This window comes from Dictyostelium discoideum, assembly GCF_000004695.1.
Source record: "Dictyostelium discoideum AX4 chromosome 1 chromosome, whole genome shotgun sequence".
In the NCBI taxonomy this organism is placed as follows: domain Eukaryota; phylum Evosea; class Eumycetozoa; order Dictyosteliales; family Dictyosteliaceae; genus Dictyostelium; species Dictyostelium discoideum.
The window spans coordinates 1,607,603-1,627,894 of NC_007087.3; the positions used below are offsets into that span (position 1 = coordinate 1,607,603).

Consider the following 20,292-nt stretch of genomic DNA (forward strand, 5'->3'; position numbering starts at 1 on the left):
TTTTTTTGAGAATTTTTTAAGATTCTAAAAATAGAAATTTTTTTATTTTATTTTTGATAAATCTATTTTAAAATTTTTTAAAGTGTATAATTAAATTTATTTTTATTATTATTGTTATTATAATTATTATTATTATTATTATTTTGAATATTTGTTGTACCACCAATAATTAAATCATTAAATGGTATCCAATTTTGGTGGTTATCTAATTGCTATGTGGTGATTTCATCCAACATTTGGAATGGTACATTAATACTATCCTTTTTATTATTATTTTTGTTTACTTTTGAACCACTATTTTGGGATACTCTTGTCTTTATGAAAATTGCAACTAATGCTGCTACAATAATGAATAATACAGTTGGTAATATTATTAATAAATATAATTTTTTATTACCACCACCACCACTATTATTATTAGATTTTGAAGAATCTACTGCAGATTTCCCAACACTATCAATTTCACTATCCCCATCATCATTATTTTTATTATTATCATCATCAGTTGTTGATGGTTTTGTTGAAATTTTAATTTGGAAATATCCTGAAATCATTTCAATTATTTCATTTGAAACTGTTGAATTTGGTGAATTATTTATAAATGATAGCATTGTTGTATTGGTGGTTTTTGGTGATGATAAAGTATGGTATGATTTACTTAATTCACAGATGAATAATGTGTCAGTTGATAATAAAACATTTGAACAATTTCTTTTATTTCCATTTGGTTTTTCAATAATTACAGTAGCGTTATTTAAAAAGTTTTTACCAATTATAGTTATAAGGGTAAGTTTTTTATCTTTGTACCCAATTACTTTATCAATTATTGGATTTGCATAGCAATAGGTAAGGTTTGAATTACCGTTGTTGTCAATTGGATTTAATAGATTATCAATGGTAATAGTGTATCCACAACCGGTGCCATTGGTTAAATAACATCTTATTGAAGTTTGAGATGATGTTAAAGTTTCACAAATTTTATTACCAATTTTAATACTTGGTTCATAATCATCAGTATAAAAGAAACTACCTTTAAATTCAACAACACCACCAACACTATTTGTTCTTTCAATACTTTTAATTATAGAATTTGGTTGAAAATGTTTACTTGAACTTTGTCCATTTTTATAAGAAATTGTTATCTTTCCCATTTCAATATCTTCAATATCAGTTATATTAAATTTAATTATATCATAACCTTTTGAAACTGATGATGATGGTCTAGTAGGTGTTGGTGTAGGTACTGGTGTTTTAGTTGGTTTTGATGATTTTGTTGGTTTTGGTGTGGTAGTTGGTGGTGGTATAGTTTGTGATGTTGGAGTTGGTGTTGAGGTTGGAGTTGGTGTTGATGTTGGAGTTGGTGTTGAGGTTGGCTTTGATGTTGGTGAGGTAGTTTGTGGTGGTACAGTTGGTGATACAGTTGGTGGTATAGTTTGTGATGGTGTTGATGTTGGTGTTGAAGTTGGCTTTGATGTTGGTGTTGGTGTTGGTGTTGGTGTTTGTTTTGAAAAATCAGAACTATCAGAAACTTCAAATCTATCATCATTTAATTGGTCTGGATTTATTGAAACAGTTGGAATTGGATTATTTTGTGGTTCACCTGTAACATTTAAAACTTGTCCTTTTATAAATTCAAAATCATGTATTTTATCACCCAAATATGTTACTGTCAATCCAGTTTTATCAATAGAAAAATGGCCACTAATTATAATTTCATAATATAATGGTAAATGGTCATTTGAATTAATTTTAACAATTTCTGGTGATTGATCATCTATTCATTTTTAAGATTTAAAAAAAATAAAAAATAAAAAATATTAATATATAAATTTAAATAATAAAATAAAATAAAATAAATAAAAAAATTAAATTTATTACCTTTTTTATTTGATTTTCCCAATGAATTTGAAACTAATAAAAATAAAAAAACTAATAGAATAAAATTCTTCATTTTTTTTTGAGAGTTATTTTTAACTTTTTATTACCCTCTTATTATCTTTTTTTTTTATTTTTTTTTTTTATCTTTTAAAAATTCTCTATTTTTTTCTAATTTTATTAAAATAAATAATATAAATAGATTGAGTGTGAATAACAATGCGGTTCAAAAAGTCTATTTAAAAAAAAAAAAAAAAAAAAATTAATATTAATATTAATTATAATAAAAAAAAAAAAAAAAAAAAAAAAAAAAAAAAAAAAAAAAAAAAAAAAAAAAAAAAAAAAAAAAGATAAAAATAATAAAATTAATGGTTCAAAATAAACCACTCACCTTTCAAATTTTATAAAAACAATAAATAAAGTGGTGATTAAAAAAAAAAAAAAACTTAAAAAATAAATTTAAACTATTTTTAAATCTCAGTTTCACCAAAAAAAAAAAAAAAAAAAAAAAAAAAATTAATAACCAAAAAATAACCACACACCCACTAATTTATTGTAAATATGGTTTTAATGAAATAAAAAAAACAAAAATAAAAACAACAATAATAAAAACATTGAATGGGGTCACAATTTAGAATTTCCACCCAATCATTTTTTTTATTTAAAACATTTTCTTAATTTAGCTACTTTAAAAAAACACAGTAGAAAAAAAAAAAAAAAAAAAAAAAAAAATAATAAATAAATTTTTAATTAATAATTATATTTCTCAATGTTCATTTGCAAAGATATAATCACCCATTACTCTATCATCACTATCACAAAAACCCAACACAACCACTTTTTTTTTTTTTAAATTAAAATCAAAAAACACTTTCTCACCAAAAAATAAAAAACCCACAGTTCTCTAAATTTGCTTTCCAACCATTTAATTATTTCTTTAAGAAACAATATTTGATTGCAACTACTCATCATATATATCATTATTAATAATATTATTATTATATTTTATTTTCATTGATTTCTTTTTATTATTTTTTTCAGTTTTAATTTGCTCATTGCCAATAATAATTTAAAAAAATAAAAATAAAAACAATAATAAAATTTCAAAACAAAAAAAACTTTTTTAATTATTAATAATAATTAATAATTTTTTTTATTATTTTCACTTTCTGTAAACATTTCTATACTTTTGTTATTATCTTAGATCCACATTGTTATAATGGTATTTGTTCTACACTTTAAACCTTCTATTGACGTTTTAAAACAGAAATCTAACTATCCTCTATAATTAAATATTTTTTTGTTTCTTCATTTATCTAATTATAGTGGTCAACTTTTTTTATCAAAATTTAATTGGATGTGGCTTGCATCCTAAATCAAACAGATAGGGAGATCGGTACACTTTTTTTTTTTTTTTTTTTTACCTGTGATCAGACCTTCAAGGAATGTCCTTGTGTCTTTTCGGCGGTGTTTGTTAAACGGTTTTATTTTTATTATTCAATTGTATTAAATTTTTTAAACTATATTATATTTTTTTTTTTTTTTTTTTTTTTTTTTTTTTTTTTTTTTTTTTTTTTTTTTTTTTTTTTTTTTTTTTACTACTACTTAAATTGGAAGAGGGTTCGGAGCTGCTGGGGTTTGCCAGGCTTTGTTGAATTTGTATTTGTGAAGATCTTGATTGGTGTTTTTTAGTATTGCTTCGTCGTGTTTGATTTTCTTTAGTGTGATGAATTTTTCAGTTTCGATGAGATTTAGTAATTCTGTTTCTATGACCTTTTGCTCGAATTTTGGCTCTGGTTTGCTTTCATCAGTGTTGAACAATTTGTGACAGATTATCTTCCATAATTGGTGTGCTATTATTCCTATGAGATTGGGGAAGATTCTCTCAGTTCTGTTGTATTTTGATATGTCTAAGGTATCCATTGACCATCTGTGGATTTTGATGAATGATAATTTGTTAACTGTTGATATGATGGTTTTTTCAATATCTAGGATATCTTGGCATAGAGTGAAGAGGTGAGAATAAGGGTCTCTGAATAGGTGGCCACAGATCTTGCATCTGGTGTCTCTTTCGTGGTTGATACCTGGAAGTGATCTTGAGAAGAATCTGAAGAGGGTGTTTCTACCTTTTTGGTGAGAAATGCTGTTGATGTTTATGAATACTTTGGGTATTTCTGTGTTGTATCTCACCGCCCATAACTTCTGCCATTCTGTTCTTCTTGGTGTTGGGTGTCTGTCTTTGATCATGAGTTCGTAAATTTCTTTCAGTTTTAGTGGTTCATCATTGTCGTTTCTTATACAGTCTGGAAGTTCATTTATCTTTGGATGATTTTGGTAAAATTTGACTCTGAATACACCCCAGTGTCTGCACATATCGTTGAGGGTTGAAGTGTGGGCTTTTTTTCTACTTAATTGCTCCATGTACCATTCTTGTAAAGTATTGTTGTTGTTGTTGTAGTTGTTATGGAGTAGCCTGTTCATGTACCAGATTTTGAATGCTATATGTCTTAGTTCTATATCCCATAATTTTATGCCTCCTTCTTTCCAATCTGCATATGCTCTGTCTATTTTCATCATAGTTTTGTATTTTCTCTCTTCTGTATATGTATTCTTAACTGAGGAGAATAAGAACCATCTGGTCATGTTATTGATTTCCTCAATTTGTTCTTCATTTAGATTATCCATGTATTGATGGTATGTTAATTTGGATAGAACGTATGTTTTGAGAATTGTCATCTTTGCCTTCATCGTTATTGCTTGTGATTTCCATTTGATTAGATTGTTTTTCATTTCTTGGATTAAAGTGTTGTATTTTGAATTTAAACCTGTTTTGGTGAAATTGAGGCCAAGATATCTTTCTGGGACTGTACTCTCTTGGAATGGTAGATCGTGTGGTTTATCTCCTATTGCTATCATTACTGTTTTCTCTTTGTTTAACGATGATGATGTTGCTGAGCAGTACTTTTGGATTTTAGTATTAATTTTCATTAGTTCTTCTGTGGAGTTTGTAAAGGTTGCTATGTCGTCAGCAAATGCAGTGAGTTTTAATGATTTGGAATTTGGTAGAGTGAAGCCTTTGATTGTATTATCATTGATGATATCTATTAGAAGTGGTTCTAAAACTAGAGCAAAGATTGTTGGTGATATTGGGTCTCCTTGTTTTGTTCCTCTTCTGATTGTTATTCCATTGACTAAAAAGTCGTTGATCTTTATTTTGTTTTTAGTATCTTTGAGTAGGTTTAGTAGGATCGCTGTGAATTTTGGGGGGATACCAATATGCTCTAATGTTCTTGTGATACTCTTGTGGCTGATTGAATCGAATGCTTTGTTAAAATCGTAAAAGGTAATGAGTGTATTGTTCTTTCTTTTGTTACTTATTTCTATTACTTCCTTCATGATCTGAATATTGTCTTGGATGAACCTGTTTGGAACAAAGCCGTTTTGAAATTTGTTGATAATTTTACTGGTGATATCTAATAATCTACTGTTGAGAATTTTGCTTAAAATTTTGTAATCTGTATTGAGAAGGGTGATTGGTCTTCTATTTGAAATGTTTAGTTCATCTCCTTTTTTGAATATTGTTGTTATTACTCCTTCTTTGAATTTTGTGGGGATTTCTTTCTTATTTGTGAGGAGGTCGTTGAAAGCTATAGTCAATATTCTTGCTATTGAGTTGATGTGGTACTTGTAGAATAGTGCATTGATACCGTCTAAACCTGGAGATTTGTGGATACTTGAAGTTTTGATTGCTTTGGTCACTTCATGTATTCTTATTGGTCTGTCTATCTCTAGTTTCTTGATTAAATCAACGTCTACTTCCCATTTTTCTAATAACTTCTTGTGGGTTTCTTCGTTATCTTCTTTCTCTTCATATTGATCTTGATAGAATTCAACAAATCTTTTTGCTATGTTCTCTTTATCTGATATGGGCTTATTATCTTTATCTTTTATTTGGAATATTGATTTATCTTTGGCTCTGGATTTAAGGATACTTGTGAGGTATTTGCTTGGTGTTTCTTGATGCAGGTGGAGTTTTAATTTGATATCCCATGCTTTTACCTTTCTTTCTTCTTCTAATATTCTACTTATTTCTTCATTGAGTTCTTTTCTCATCTTTGGAATGATATCACTATTTTCAAGTAATTTGTGGATTACGTATTTTCTTTTGTTCTTTTCTTTCTTTATTTTGTTTTGTTCTTTTTTTAAATAATCTCTGATGACATTATTTTTAAATTTCGTCCATTCCTCCACTGATTTGATCTTATCTTTGTTCTTACTGATTAATTCTGATAACCCATCATGTATATGTTTGTTGTTGAGAATTTCTTTACATAATGTCCAAGGGAGTCTTTCTAGTTTGGTTGTTGTTGTTGTTGTTGTTTCTCTGTTGGTTTGTATTGAGATTGTGATGGGAAAGTGATCTGATTTGTTAAATACTGTGTTGTGGACTACCAATTTTGAATTTTGGTTTAGTAGTGTTGGATGACAGTAGATTCTATCTAGTCTCTTCATTGATCTTGGAAATGTTGGAGTGTTTTCTTCAATACCAGTATCTAGTAGCATGTCTTGGTCTATTATTTTACGTAATTCAGTACCGAAGAAGCTGTTGCAATCGTGGTTGTTATTGAAGTCGCCTGCTATTATTTGATGGTTGATTGAATTATATTTTTTAAACAGTGATTTTGAGTTGATTATGAAGGTGTTTCTTTCAGATATAGTCGCTGGAGCATAGATCAATAATATGTTGATAGAATTAAAGGAATTGTATTTAATTGATAGTATTCTACCATCATCGTCTTTGAAGTTTATTGATATGTGGCCTTTTCTTGTATCTCTATTTTCTATTGCTATGCCAGTTCCTTTACCTGAACCATGATCTATTCTTTCAAAGTTGAACATTGTTTTGTGGTGGTTGAATCCATTGAAATTAGTTTCAGTTAGGAGTGCTAATTGAGTGCCAATTCTTTTTATCGTTTCTTCTGTTTTATTCTTAGCGTTGGTTGATTGATTACCTCTGCAGTTCCATAGTAATAATTTTAATTGTTCCATTATTTTCTAATACTACTGGCAATTGGAAACTTGGTACCATTGCTTGTAGTAATTTTATTGATAGGTTTTGTAGTAGTAGTAGTAGTAGTAGTAGTTTTGTTTAGGTTGTAGATTGTTGTATTGCTTGTTGGTAATTGATGTGTGGTTGTTGTTGGTGTGGTTGTTGTTTGTGTGGTTGTTATTGGTGTGGTTGTTATTGGTGTGGTTGTTGATGTATTAGTTGTTGGTGGAGTTGATGGTATTGATTTAGTTGTATTTGTAGTTGTTGGTTGTTGGTTTTTATTACTTGTGTTTTTTTTTTTTCTAACATCTCTTATTTCTTTATTGTTATATTCAGAGATGAAGGCTCTTATTGGATGCTTACTACCTTTTATAGCATCAATGTTTGTTTTAATGATTGAGATATCATCTTCTTTATTAAATAATAGTATGCATGAATATCTAATCACATCTGGTAGCATTACTATGTTGCATTCATCTATTAGTAATGGCTCCAATCCCCAGTTTTCTTTTACCATTTGATTGTTTATTTTTTTTATTATGTTTTTTGTAAATGTGTAAAAGTGGACATAGTGATATCCTGGGGTGTAAAGTATGAATTTTTGCAGTGGGAAATCTTCATACTTGAAAGTGCTGTAACACTCGTGTAATAATGTGAATTTTTCTTTTAGTATTCTACCGAATACTGTTATACCCTTTTGTCTTCTGACAATGTTAAGAGTACCATTAACTATGAAATTATCTATTAATTTTGTTGAATTACTATTTAATTCCAAGGTATTTGGGTAGAATAACCTTATTTGAATAGTTTTTTTATTTAACTCTTCTTCGCCTAAGTTGAGTTCACCTTTAAGTTTATCGAAAAAATTCATTTTTTGGGGAGATCGGTACACGAAGTGGAACACTCTCCATAATTCTGCCCAGATTTACAAATAATTGTAATATCCGAAGTTCGGATTTTTGAAAATTCGTTAAAAAAACTGGGGAGATCCGAGAATCGAACTCAGGACGCTACCACCCAAAGGTAGCATTATACCACTTAACTAATCTCCCATTTTGATATTTTTTTGTGATATATCACCTACAAAAAAATCAAAATTAAAATTTTAAAATTATTATAAACTTTTTTTGATTTTGTAAATAAATTTTAAAATTTGTTAATGTAATTACATTTAAATTATTAATTTTATTTTATTTTTTCAGTTGAATTAAATTTTATTTAATTTAGCTGGTTTGAGGGCAGCAGCAGCAATTTTAAGATTTGTACGATATCTTTTAAAAATGATTGATGCTAAAATTACAATTAAAGCAGAACCAACAACTGGGACTATTATTACAACATATAAAAACCATTTTCTTGATGAAGTTGATTCACACTCATCACCATTATCAATTGGAGGTGGTGATACTAATACTGAAAAATCCTATATTTATAAATATTTAATTTAATTTATTAATAAACTATAAATACCACTATTATTAACTATTATTAATTATTATTACTTACTGGATCAATTAAACATTCATGAATACAATGAGGCATATTTAAACCAACCATTAATGAAGTTGAATTTTTATAAATTAAAGAAGTTGATAAATAAGAAATTCTATTATCAGATAACATATTTTTTAAGAATCTACCATAAAATATTTTACTATCTTTTGAAATAGTTATAATATTTGATGATAATTCATCGGTGGTTATACCATTTGTACCGATTTCAGTCTCATTTCTTATGGTATTTCCACATGAATCAAATTGAGTTTGATTACCATTAACATCTGATAAAATTCGTAATTGTAAAAAATTTAAACCACTTTGATATTTATAATTTGATATTGATACTGTTATTTTTATAGAATGTGGGTCAACTCTAAAATCTACACCTGCAAATGAGTATCTTACTGGTTGATCTTTAATTTCCTCAATTGTATATCTAATTGTACAATTTCTATCTGAAATAAATTGATTATAATTTGTGATTTGTTTATTTGATAATGGTGATTTTGTAATTGATGGTGTTGTTGTAGCTGTTGGTGTTGGTGTAGTTGTTGAATTTGTAATAGTAGTAGTATAATTCCAATTATTATATAATATATATTCATTTATAATTATACCATTAATATCATACTCTACTAAACTATAAATATTAATTGAATAAGTTACATTTTGATTCGATATGATTGAAGACCCATTATTAGTGACTGAAGTTTCAGTATTATTATTACTATTTAATTGAGCAGAACAATCTAAACCGGAATAACCTTGAAAACATTCACAAACACCTGTTGAACTATCACATTTACCTTGACTGATTTTTGTACAATTATTTAAACATTGGTACACTTTTGGGGTATACTTAAATAGATTAATACCCAAAGTGCTTAACCCATTGTTATCTTGAAATGTTATGTTTTTAACACCACTACCCGCTTCAATTGTACATTGAAGTGTATTCCAGACATTTGGGGGCCCCGAAATTGGATTTTTACAAAGTTTATCACCAATTAATATCTGAGCATTGTTTGTAATATTGCCAAAGTATCCATAAATATTAATTAACCCACCCGTTTCTTCAGGTGCACTATCACTTGAACTTATAAATAATTTAGAAGATTCACAACCTAATCCCTCGGTTTGTGAATCACATAAACAATCACCTGTGTATACATTACAAATACCATGATTTGAACAATTGTATAAACATTCTCTACAAATTACTTTACTACTAATATAGGTGTTATAGGTACAAATGGGATTCTCTTGAACTTGTATCACTTTAAAATCTGTACTTGGGTCACATTTTAAATAAAAATTGGTATGTCTATAATTACCTCCTGCTAAACAATCTGTAATACCAAGTTTTTCAGTTACATAACCAATATTTAATTGATTACTAGCATAACTAACTATTTCATTCACTGCAAGTGATCCTGCTTTACTACTATCAATACAGGCTCTTTCATTACCACATAAACTTATTGGTACTTTACAAAAATTGAATGAAATTGTAGAAGTTCCTCCTATATTATTTGTAAATGCTTGTGAATATGGTGAATTTGCTGGTCGCCTTTAATTTGAAAAAAAAAAATTAAAAATTAATGAAAAAAAAAATATTGAAAATAAAAAAAAAAAATTAAAATCTGCACTTTTTAACATAAAAATAATTATTTATTACTTACAATATCTTTGTTAAATTATAAATTCCTCCAAATACAGTGTTATTATAAATACAATTATCTTGAGATTTTGAAAATTTAATATTAAATAAAATAAATAAAATAAAAAATAAATTCTTTTTCATTCTTTAATACATATTTATTTGTTATTTTCGATAAATATAAAAAAGATAATCTTAAAATAAAAAAATAAAATAAAAAATTAAAATAAAGGTAAAAAAATAAAAAATTAAAATAAAAGTTAAAAAAAATCCTCTTTATTTCGAAAAAAACATCATTTTTTTATTATAATAAAAATAAAAAAAAAATATCAAGATTTTTTTTTTATGTCCTTTCATATGGGAAAAAATTGGTCAAGAATTTTTTTTTTTTTTTTTTTGATATTTTTTTTTTTTTTTTTTTTTGTGGAAGATTTGTCTGGTATGGATTTTTTCTTTTTTTTTTTTTTTTTTTAAATATTGGTCAGAGTTAAACAATAGTTTTAATTATTAATTATAATTTTAAAATGTAGAATCGAGTATGAGAGCTTTCGTCTATAAATGGTTTCATGAACCAATATACAATTGATTACAGAACTTATGAATTATTAATTCCATTATGTCTCTATATTCAAAGGTTTTTGAGGTCATTATTTAAAAATTTTTTACCTCATTCAAAATATTCTTTGTGGTCTATGTTAATCTTATTGATTATTATTCAATATCTTAAATCCGAAGTTCGGATTTTTCAAAATTCGATAAAAAGAGTGGGGAGATCCGAGAATCGAACTCAGGACGCTACCACCCAAAGGTAGCATTATACCACTTAACTAATCTCCCATTTTGATTTTTTTTGATTCAACACCTTTAAAAAAATAATTAAATACAATTTTATAAACTTTTTTTAAACTTGTTTATTTTTTTTAAATTTGTAAATAAATTTTTGTTAAATGTAATTTTAATTAATTTATAATAATTGAAATTATAAATAATTGAAAATTGTAATAAAAAAAAAATAAAAAAAAATTTTTAATTTCAATTTTTTTTTTTTTTATTTTTTCGTTTATTTTTTTTTTTTTTTTCACAGCAACAACAAAAATAATAAAATGGCATCAAAACTTGGATTTGTTCATCAAGCTACACAAAATGTTTTATTTAAACAACCACGTTTCTATTTAGAGGCTTCATCAAAAGGTCAATTTGCTGATTCAATTGTTGATTTGTCAGGTATTCAACGTTGGAATAATGATAGAAGTAAAATAGGTAATCAATTTTCAAATAGATTCGTTAAACCATCACGTGTTAAATTTTTAAGAAAGAAACAAGTTCAAAAATATAAATGGGATCACTTTGTTTATGATGTTTGTAAAAATTATGAATTTATTAGAGAAAAGTTTGTATTAATTTCATTCATTCATATAAAAAATTATATATATATATATATAATATTATATTAAATTTTAATTCATTTAATTTTATCAATATATTACTATTATAATAAATAATTAATTAATTAATTAAAATTTTAAAGTGCAAGAGAAATTTCAAGAGAACCAAACAGATTAGCAAAAATTGAAAGAGCAAATTCATGGTTAGGTGATTATCATCAATAACCCAAAAAAAAGAAAAATAAAAAATAAAAAATTTAAAAATAATCAATTAATTTAGTTAAAAAGGAAAAAGAAACAAAAAAAAAAAAAAAAAAAAAAAAAAACAAAAAAAAACAAAAGAGAAAGTATATATATATATTTCTCATTATTTTATTTTATTTTATTTTTTATTTTTTTATTTTTAAACAAATAAAGAAATAAAGAAATAAAGAAATGGAAAAAAAAAAAAAAAGAAAAAAATTGAAAAAAAAAATAGAAAAAAAAAGATAGTCACTATATTATATTTTTTAAATTCTTATTTTACGTTGTTTTTGTAAATATTGTTTTAATTGTTGTTCTTGTTGTTTTTGTTGTTGATGGCGTTGTTGATATTGTTGTGAAAATGATTTCTTATTTTCAATTAAAGTGATTGATTTCTCTATTGAATCATTTGATAATTGATTAGAGATATCAGTACAACGATTTTTAATTTTTTCATAATTCTCTTTAATTGATAAAATTGAATTAAATAAATCATCTTTTTTTAAAGTTGATGATTTTAATCCAATACCAATACCCATTGATTCAATCCTTTTAGCCCATGTTGATTGATCAAATGATAATGAAGTTATAATTGATGGTAGCGATGATTTCAACACTCCAGATATTGAATTCATATTACCACCATATGAAATTGACAATGAACAATACTTATAAATCCATTGATAATCATTTTTAAAATTATTAATATTTATAACATTTTCTAAACTAATTTCATTTTGATTATTACCATTACTACCACTACCACTACTATTTAAAATTATCCATTTTTGATTATTACCAAATTTTTCAATTGTATATTTTAAAATTGGTATTATTTCTTGATGATGATGATGATGATGATGATGATGATGATGATGATGATGATGATGATGATGATGATGATTATGATGACCATCGTCAGTATTATCAGTGTTATCACTATTTTCATCATAATGAAATTCGAAAATTATTGGTAAATCTTTTTTATCTTGATATTTTGAATTTGTATCAACAATGATACAACCATTACTAATTGTTTCAATATTTAAAAAATTTAATAATTTTTCACTATTACTATCAATTATTCTTGGCTCTTGATTATTAATGAAACCAACCACATTCCATTTATCTAAATAATCATGAGGAATACCATTACCACCTGGTAAAATTAATTGATCAAATGTATTAATTATATTAACATTTGGATCAAATAAAATTTTTTCGAAAAAGTTATCTTTTAAACCATCCAATTGCAAATATTCTTTTCTCCATTTATCTACTCTTTCAATTTCACTATTTATTTAATTAATTTTTTATATTTTTTATATTTTTTAAAAAATACACATACACACATATGTGGTTATATTAATAATTTTTATTTTTTAATTTATATCATAATTTTTTATTTTTGAATTAAAAAAAATTAATTTTTTTCTTACTTTTTAGAATGATTTAAATATTCCCTATTATAAGTTAATTTATTTAATGCAGGTATTGATAAATTTTGATCACTAAAATGAATATGAGGGAATAGGGCAGTTTTTAAAATTGGTGTACCAATTAATGGTATAAATGGAATACCACTTTTATCACGAATACATAATGCTTCTGTGATGCAATAATAATTACAAATTACTAAATCATATCCAATTGATGATAAATAAAATTGATTTAATCTTTGATGATAATTATCATCATTTTCAATTGAACTTTTTTTATATAAAATATAATTATTATTATTATTATTGGTTTGTTTTTTAATTTTATTTTTATCATTTATATGACATTTTAAAATATTATTTTCTAATTTATAATGGTCTGTTAAAAATTTTGTATTTTCTTCACAAACTATTAAAATTTTATGACCTCTTTTATTTAATTCATTTGCTAAAATAATCGATGGTTGAACATCTCCGATAATTCCTATTAAAAAAAATATAATCTTCATTATTTTTTTTTTTTTATTTTTTATTTTTTTTGATTTCTTTTTTTTTTTTTTTTGATTTCTTTTTTTTTTTTTTTATTTTTTTATTTTTTTTTGAGTATTTATTATTATGTTTATAAAATAATAATTGGTATTTTTTATTTTTTTATTTTTTTGAAGTAATTTTTTTTTTTTTTTTTTTTTTTTTTTTTTTTTTTTTTTTTTAATATATATAAAAAAAAAATAAAAAAAATACAAATTAATACTTTTAAATAATATTATAAGTAATATTTGGATTTGAATTTAATAATATTAAATGTAATAATATTTACAAATTGTTAATATTAAATCCAAAAAAAAAAAAAAAATTAAATTTAAATTTAAAATTAAAAATTGAAACTATTTAAAAAAATAAACCATTATTATGATAAGTTGATTTTATTTTTTTATTTTTTTTTATAATGTTGTTTTTAAAATTTTAACCTTTCTTTTTTTATTATTTATTGTTATTATTATATTTTAATGAATTTTAACCTTTAATTAATTTTTATCTTTAAGATCTAAAAAAAAAAAAAAAAAAAAAAAAAAATTAAACATTAAAAAGGGTTTTTTTTTATTTTTTTTTTTTTTTTTTATTTTTTTTTTTTATTTTTGGAGAGAGAAAGAGAGAGGAGATTTAACCCTTTTAAATTTTTTTTATTTTTTTAAATTTTTTTTATTTTTTTACAATTACATTCATGTGTTATATACCATATTCCCCCTATTTTTATTTTTATTTTTATTTTTTTTTTTTGTATCATCCCATTTTATTATTTTAATTTTTTAGGAGTTAATTAATAAATATCCTAAAATATCGATTTTTAAATCTTTCATTTTCTTATCGCTAAAGCCATTTTTTTTTTTTTTTTATTTCGTCCACTGGCCAAATTAGTCAGCCTATTGTTTAAAAGATAAAATCCAAATTCATAAAATTTTTTTTTTTTTTTTTTTTTTTGCCAACCAATTACACCCGCCCTGTTACTTGCAAATAATTAAAATATGAAAAACCAATAAAAAAAAAAAATAAAAATAAAAATAAAAATAAACGTTTTTAATTTTATTTTATTTTATTTTTTTATTAATATTATTATTATTATTATTATTATTAAAACATTATATTTAAAATTTCCTTTTTGCTTGTTGAGTTTGAAAATTTGATTTTCTAAAATCTCTCTCAGCTTTATTAATTTCATAATTATATTTTTCTTTTACAGTTAAATTTGGGGCAATATGTTCAAATTGAGAATCCATTTCATTAGAATTATTATCATTCTTTGTTTGATATTTACTACTTATTGAATCTCTTAAATCTTGTTCAGATTTCTTTTTATATTGTTTACATTCTGATTCTGTCATTGACCATAATTTTAAAGGTTTATTAATTATTATATTTGAATTTGTATTGGTTTCTGATGATGATGATGATTTTGATGATTTTGATAATTTTAAACCAAAATTATAATTAATTTTTGATCCATTTTCTTTAACAATTGATAAATTTGAAAATTTTTGAGTTAAAACAAATAATGTATTTGAGTTATTATTTGATGATTGAATAAATTGTAAAGAATTTGGATCTGATAAAATATTATTTTCTTCATTTTTTGATTTTTCAACTTTTTTAATTTCATCAATTAATGTTATTTCATCTTTACCAATATTATTATTATTATTATTATTATTATTATTATTATTATTATTATTATTATTATTATTATTATTATTATTATTATTATTATTATTATTATTATTATTATTATTATTATTATTATTATTATTATTATTATTATTATTATTATTATTATTATTATCAATATTATTATTTATATCTTTTTTATTATTATTTTTATTATTATTTTTATTTTTATTTTTATTTAAAATTTCAATTAAATCTAATTTAATTGGTGGTATATGATAATTATTATCTTCAGTATGAATATTAACTTTAACATGATCAAAAATTGATAAAATTAAATCATTTGAATTTTCATTTGTAAATTTAATTGTAATTTTAGTTTCACTGAAATCCATTGATTTAACTTCACCACCACCACCACCACCACCACCACCACTATTATTATTATTTGATGAGGGATAAAATTGAGTTGGTAATAAATATTGTGAATCTTTTTTAAGGAAAACTCTAGAACGTAAACCAAACTCTGGTATAAAACAAACAAAACCATTTGATCTAATATCAGTAATAATTGCTAATACATTTTCTTTTGGAAATAATTTAAAATATAAACTTTGAAATAATTCAGTTGCATCTCTTTGAACAGTTTTCGAAGCACGATTTCTAATATTTAAATGATCTGTTAATTGTGTAATTGAAAAATTATCATATGATGATTGATCATTATTATTATTATTATCAATTATTGAACTTTTACCACCAAATTTACCATTACTTTGATTTAAAGAATTCCATAATTGTCTATGAACTATAATATCAGAATAACGACGAATTGGTGAAGTGAAATGTGTATATTTATCAATTGCCAAACCATAATGATAAAATTCACTGACATTAACTGAACCAGTTGAAAAATAAACAGCTTCACTAACTACATTTACAATTTTCAATTTTAAAATTTTATTAACATAAACATCACCACCACTATCAACAGCACTCGCTAAAGATTCTTGTAATTGTTTATTGGTTTTAGTTAATAATTGGAAACCACAATAGCTGAAATAAGATTTAATTGATTTGAAATCGATTTGATTTGGTTTCGGATGTCTACGTAATAAAGCCGATGAGGGAAACACTGAATGAATTTTAGTGGCAACATGAGAATTTGCTAAAATCATATATTCTGCTACCAAATGATGAATTTCTAAATCATTTTTTAGTATGATTTTCTTTGGTTGACTTGAATCTTTTGAATTGAATTTAAATCTAACTTCAATAGATTCTAATTCCAATGCACCATTTTTTACACGTTCTTTTTTTAATTGTCTAAAAATTGAACATAATTCCAACAAGTCCTTTTTAATATCGCTAATAGTGATACCATTGAAAATACGATGTTTGTAACCTGCCCTCGCACCACCACCTGTAACATCACTATCTTTATCTTTACCATCTACAATTTTACCATCAATAATATCTTGAGCTAATTGATAATGTAATTCTGCTGATGAATGAATAATTGTACGACCAAACCAAGTATCTACAATTTCATATGTCTTGTTAGGATTACGTTTAAATTGCCAAACTACACTCATTGCACAACGTGGTAAACCACCACGTAATGAACAAACATCTTCACTCAAGACAGCAGGTAACATATCGAAACGTCTATCTGGTAAATAAATTGTTGTACCCCTTCTTTTAGCTTCTAAATCCAATGGTGAACCTTCCTTAACAAAATGTGAAACATCAGCAATATGAACACCAATCTCTATAATATCATTAGTTGGATATCCAATTGAAATTGCATCATCAATATCTTTACTACCCAATGGATCGATACTCATTATATGATGATTAGTTAATTGTCTTCTGTATGCTTTTTCTTCAGGTGGTATTTGCCATGGTGATTGGTCACTTGATTCTGGTAAACATTTCAATATAGATTGTGGCCATTGTTTTAATGAAATATCATGTTCAACCATTAATGCAGATAATTCAGTCTCTAAACTACCACTTTCGCCAATACTTGAAACATAATGACCCATTGGATAATTTGAATTTAAATCCCAAGAATCCATTCTAATAACCAATCTCTTACCTAAATATTGTGATGGATTCTTTGTTGGTACTCTAATTAATGGTATTCTATAATCAAATGGTACAATCATTAAAAAATTTGTAAATAAACTTGTATTCTTTTCAACTGTACCAATATAATCTCTCCAATTTCTTTGAAAAATTCCAATAACTTTACCAGTTGGTATTTTTAATTTATCATTATTATTTTTAAAATATTCTTCATCATTACTATTATCATCATTACTATTATCATTATCATCATCATCATCATCATCAAGATTTAAAGAAGAATCATATGGTAACCATTGATCTTCTGGTAATAATGAAACAGCAACTTTATCACCATGTACAGCACGATTTTGATTAAATTTACCAATGATCATAACTTTATCACCATGAAAACCTGATAATGTTTGATTGGTTGCAATACCATTTGAACTTGATATCTTTACAAATGATTCCTCTCTATTATGTAAATTCATATGAATTTTACCACTAATAATATTACCAGATTTTAATTCACTTTGTAATTTATCATCATTTAAATATCTTGTAAATAATGTCTCTGTACTACTACTACCTGATTCAAGTTGTTGTTGTTGTTGTTCTTTCTTTACAATTAATAATTCATTAATTGATTCATATAATTCTAATAATGGTTTATTCTTTTCATTATTTTTATTTAAAATTTTTAAATATTCTAATAATGACATTATTTCAATCTTATTATTATTATTATTATTATTATTATTATTATTATTATTATTATTATTATTATTATTATTATTATTATTATTATTATTGGTTGAATTTATAATTTTAATTAATGATTCATTATTTGTTATTAATATAATTTTATATTTTCTTTTATTAACCTTAGATAATTGATTAAAATGATTAATATACCATTGTACAGCTTTTGAAATGATTTTATTTTGATGAATTTCTAAATTTGTTGAATTATCTCTATCTAAAAATGTTTCAATAAATAATTCATTACTAAAATAACAAATACTCTTTTCAGTTTGAAATATTAATTGTTTTAATCTATCAAAGAATTTTGGACCAGAATTATATTGAACATATTTATAAATTGTTTCTAATATAACTATATTTTTAAAATCAGTATCATTTAATTCTATAACTTCTAAATATTCTAATATTGTTTCAATATCTGGTATTGTTATTATAATTTCATCATCCTCATTATTATTATTACTATTATTATAATCTAATAATAATTGATTTCCTTTAAATTCAATATTATCGTTTCTTTTTGAAGAAAGGGTTTCTGGATCTCTTTGAAGAACTCCATTTATAAATAGTGGACCATAATTAACTTGGTTTACACCGTGCATTGGTCTTTGTTCTTCCCAAGGGTCGATGTTTTTTTCTAGTTGCCAATAACCGGTTCTTCTCAATTTCTCAACACCAGATTGAAATAATTTTGAATGTGATATTGATTCACGGATCTGTTTGTGCCAATTTCCAATTTCTAAGAAAAATAAAAAAAAAAAAAAAAATTAAAAATTAATTAAGGATTTGACAGAAAAAATTATATTCTAGAATTTTTAACATACCAAAAAGTCTATCTCCACAAAGTTTTGACCAATGTTTTTCTATAAAGGGATATATTGCATCCTTTAAACCTAAAAATTGTTTTTCTGGATTTAAATGATGTAGCGTGTATGTAGAAACAAACGAAATTGCGGACCAAGACGGTGACGGTGTTGCTAAGCAAAAAGGAATGTTCCTTGTGCAAACGAAACATGAATCACCACATAAAATATATGAAGACTTGAAAACTTGAGAAATTATTTTGCATGAATCACAATTTAAAAAGTTGCATGTGATATCATTTCTTAAGTATTGTTCTTTTGATATCCATGATAAACCAGTACCTGATGACGTCTTTTTTGGTGAGATATAGGTAAATGATTCATCAATACGTTTATCAACTATTCCCCTAAAATTTTGGTTATCACTATTTTCAATTTTCATTGTCTATTTTGGGAGTTATGATATGAAAAAAAAAAAAAAAAAAAAAAAAAAAAAAAAAAAAAAAATTAAAATAAAAAAAAAAAAAAAAAAAAAAGTAACGAATCCAAATTGAAATAAAAAAAAAAAAAAAATTGGAAAAATTAAAAAAAAAAAAAAATGAACCCCATATTAATTTTTCATTTTTTTTTTTTTTTAAAGTCCCACACTAATTTTTTTTTTTCCAAAGTCCAATTCTAATTTTTCATTTGTGGTATACACAATAAAAAAATAAAATAAAATATATGAAATTTATTATTTTATATCTATAATTGATCAATCTATCGTTTTTAATTATTACTTTTATTATTTACAATTAAATAATTTTGTATTAATAGCCGATCTTCGCCAACTTTGCCATAAAAAATAAAAAATAAAAAATAAAAAATAAAAATAAAAATAAATAAATAATTTTTTTTTTTTTACATTAATTTTAACTTTTGGTGTTTTGAATTTGTTGTGATCTTTGAAAAATAATAAAAAAAAAAAAAAAAATAATCATAATAATAATAAATATGAAAATAATATAAATTGTGACTAGAAAAACTTCATTAAGAATATTCGTATCGACACACTGTGTTGATTAAAAGTTGAAATAAAAAACTAATTATCTTTTTTTTTTTTTTTGATTGAAAAAAACTAGATTAATAATACCTTTTTTAAAATTATTTTTATTATAATTTATTGTTAATTTTAGGAAAAAACAATGGGGGGCAAACAAAACATTACCTGCAAATAAGAAAAATAAAAAAAATGAAAAATAAAATAATAAAAAAATTCCACATATCTTTTGGTTATTGTAAAAACACTAATTTGTGATTAATTCTTTAAAAAAATATCAAAAAAAAAAGTTTTGGACAA

At 23.8% G+C, this 20,292-nt stretch overlaps 7 protein-coding genes and 2 non-coding genes across 9 annotated transcripts; 1 reads left to right on the forward strand and 8 right to left on the reverse strand.

The window, feature by feature from the left end:
• Positions 1-212: 212 nt before the first annotated feature.
• On the reverse strand, positions 213-1,951 carry gppA (glycoprotein gp100; the record flags this gene model as incomplete). Its single annotated transcript, XM_642524.1, has 2 exons — positions 213-1,774; positions 1,879-1,951. The coding sequence occupies 2 exons, from the start codon at positions 1,949-1,951 to the stop codon at positions 213-215; spliced, it is 1,635 nt and encodes a 544-aa protein (XP_647616.1).
• Positions 1,952-3,480: 1,529 nt separating this feature from the next.
• On the reverse strand, positions 3,481-6,774 carry DDB_G0268580 (hypothetical protein; the record flags this gene model as incomplete). Its single annotated transcript, XM_642525.1, has 1 exon — positions 3,481-6,774. The coding sequence occupies one exon, from the start codon at positions 6,772-6,774 to the stop codon at positions 3,481-3,483; it is 3,294 nt and encodes a 1,097-aa protein (XP_647617.1).
• A 149-nt stretch (positions 6,775-6,923) lies between these two features.
• DDB_G0268582 (hypothetical protein) lies at positions 6,924-7,796 on the reverse strand (the record flags this gene model as incomplete). The annotated part of the gene is made up of 1 exon (XM_642526.1): positions 6,924-7,796. One exon carries the CDS (start codon positions 7,794-7,796, stop codon positions 6,924-6,926), a length of 873 nt encoding a protein of 290 aa, XP_647618.1.
• Positions 7,797-7,906: 110 nt separating this feature from the next.
• Positions 7,907-7,977, reverse strand: tRNA-Pro-UGG-6. The gene has a single exon. It is a non-coding gene; the product is annotated as a tRNA-Pro (tRNA).
• A 155-nt stretch (positions 7,978-8,132) lies between these two features.
• On the reverse strand, positions 8,133-10,229 carry DDB_G0268180 (hypothetical protein; the record flags this gene model as incomplete). Its single annotated transcript, XM_642527.1, has 3 exons — positions 8,133-8,348; positions 8,432-9,995; positions 10,108-10,229. 3 exons carry the CDS (start codon positions 10,227-10,229, stop codon positions 8,133-8,135), a joined length of 1,902 nt encoding a protein of 633 aa, XP_647619.1.
• A 622-nt stretch (positions 10,230-10,851) lies between these two features.
• Positions 10,852-10,922, reverse strand: tRNA-Pro-UGG-5. The gene has a single exon. It is a non-coding gene; the product is annotated as a tRNA-Pro (tRNA).
• A 266-nt stretch (positions 10,923-11,188) lies between these two features.
• Positions 11,189-11,695, forward strand: DDB_G0268182 (hypothetical protein; the record flags this gene model as incomplete). Its single annotated transcript, XM_642528.1, has 2 exons — positions 11,189-11,475; positions 11,614-11,695. The coding sequence occupies 2 exons, from the start codon at positions 11,189-11,191 to the stop codon at positions 11,693-11,695; spliced, it is 369 nt and encodes a 122-aa protein (XP_647620.1).
• A 284-nt stretch (positions 11,696-11,979) lies between these two features.
• Positions 11,980-13,661, reverse strand: DDB_G0268184 (hypothetical protein; the record flags this gene model as incomplete). Its single annotated transcript, XM_642529.1, has 2 exons — positions 11,980-13,006; positions 13,153-13,661. 2 exons carry the CDS (start codon positions 13,659-13,661, stop codon positions 11,980-11,982), a joined length of 1,536 nt encoding a protein of 511 aa, XP_647621.1.
• A 1,134-nt stretch (positions 13,662-14,795) lies between these two features.
• Positions 14,796-19,395, reverse strand: DDB_G0268186 (hypothetical protein; the record flags this gene model as incomplete). Its single annotated transcript, XM_642530.1, has 2 exons — positions 14,796-18,889; positions 18,975-19,395. 2 exons carry the CDS (start codon positions 19,393-19,395, stop codon positions 14,796-14,798), a joined length of 4,515 nt encoding a protein of 1,504 aa, XP_647622.1.
• Positions 19,396-20,292: the final 897 nt, after the last annotated feature.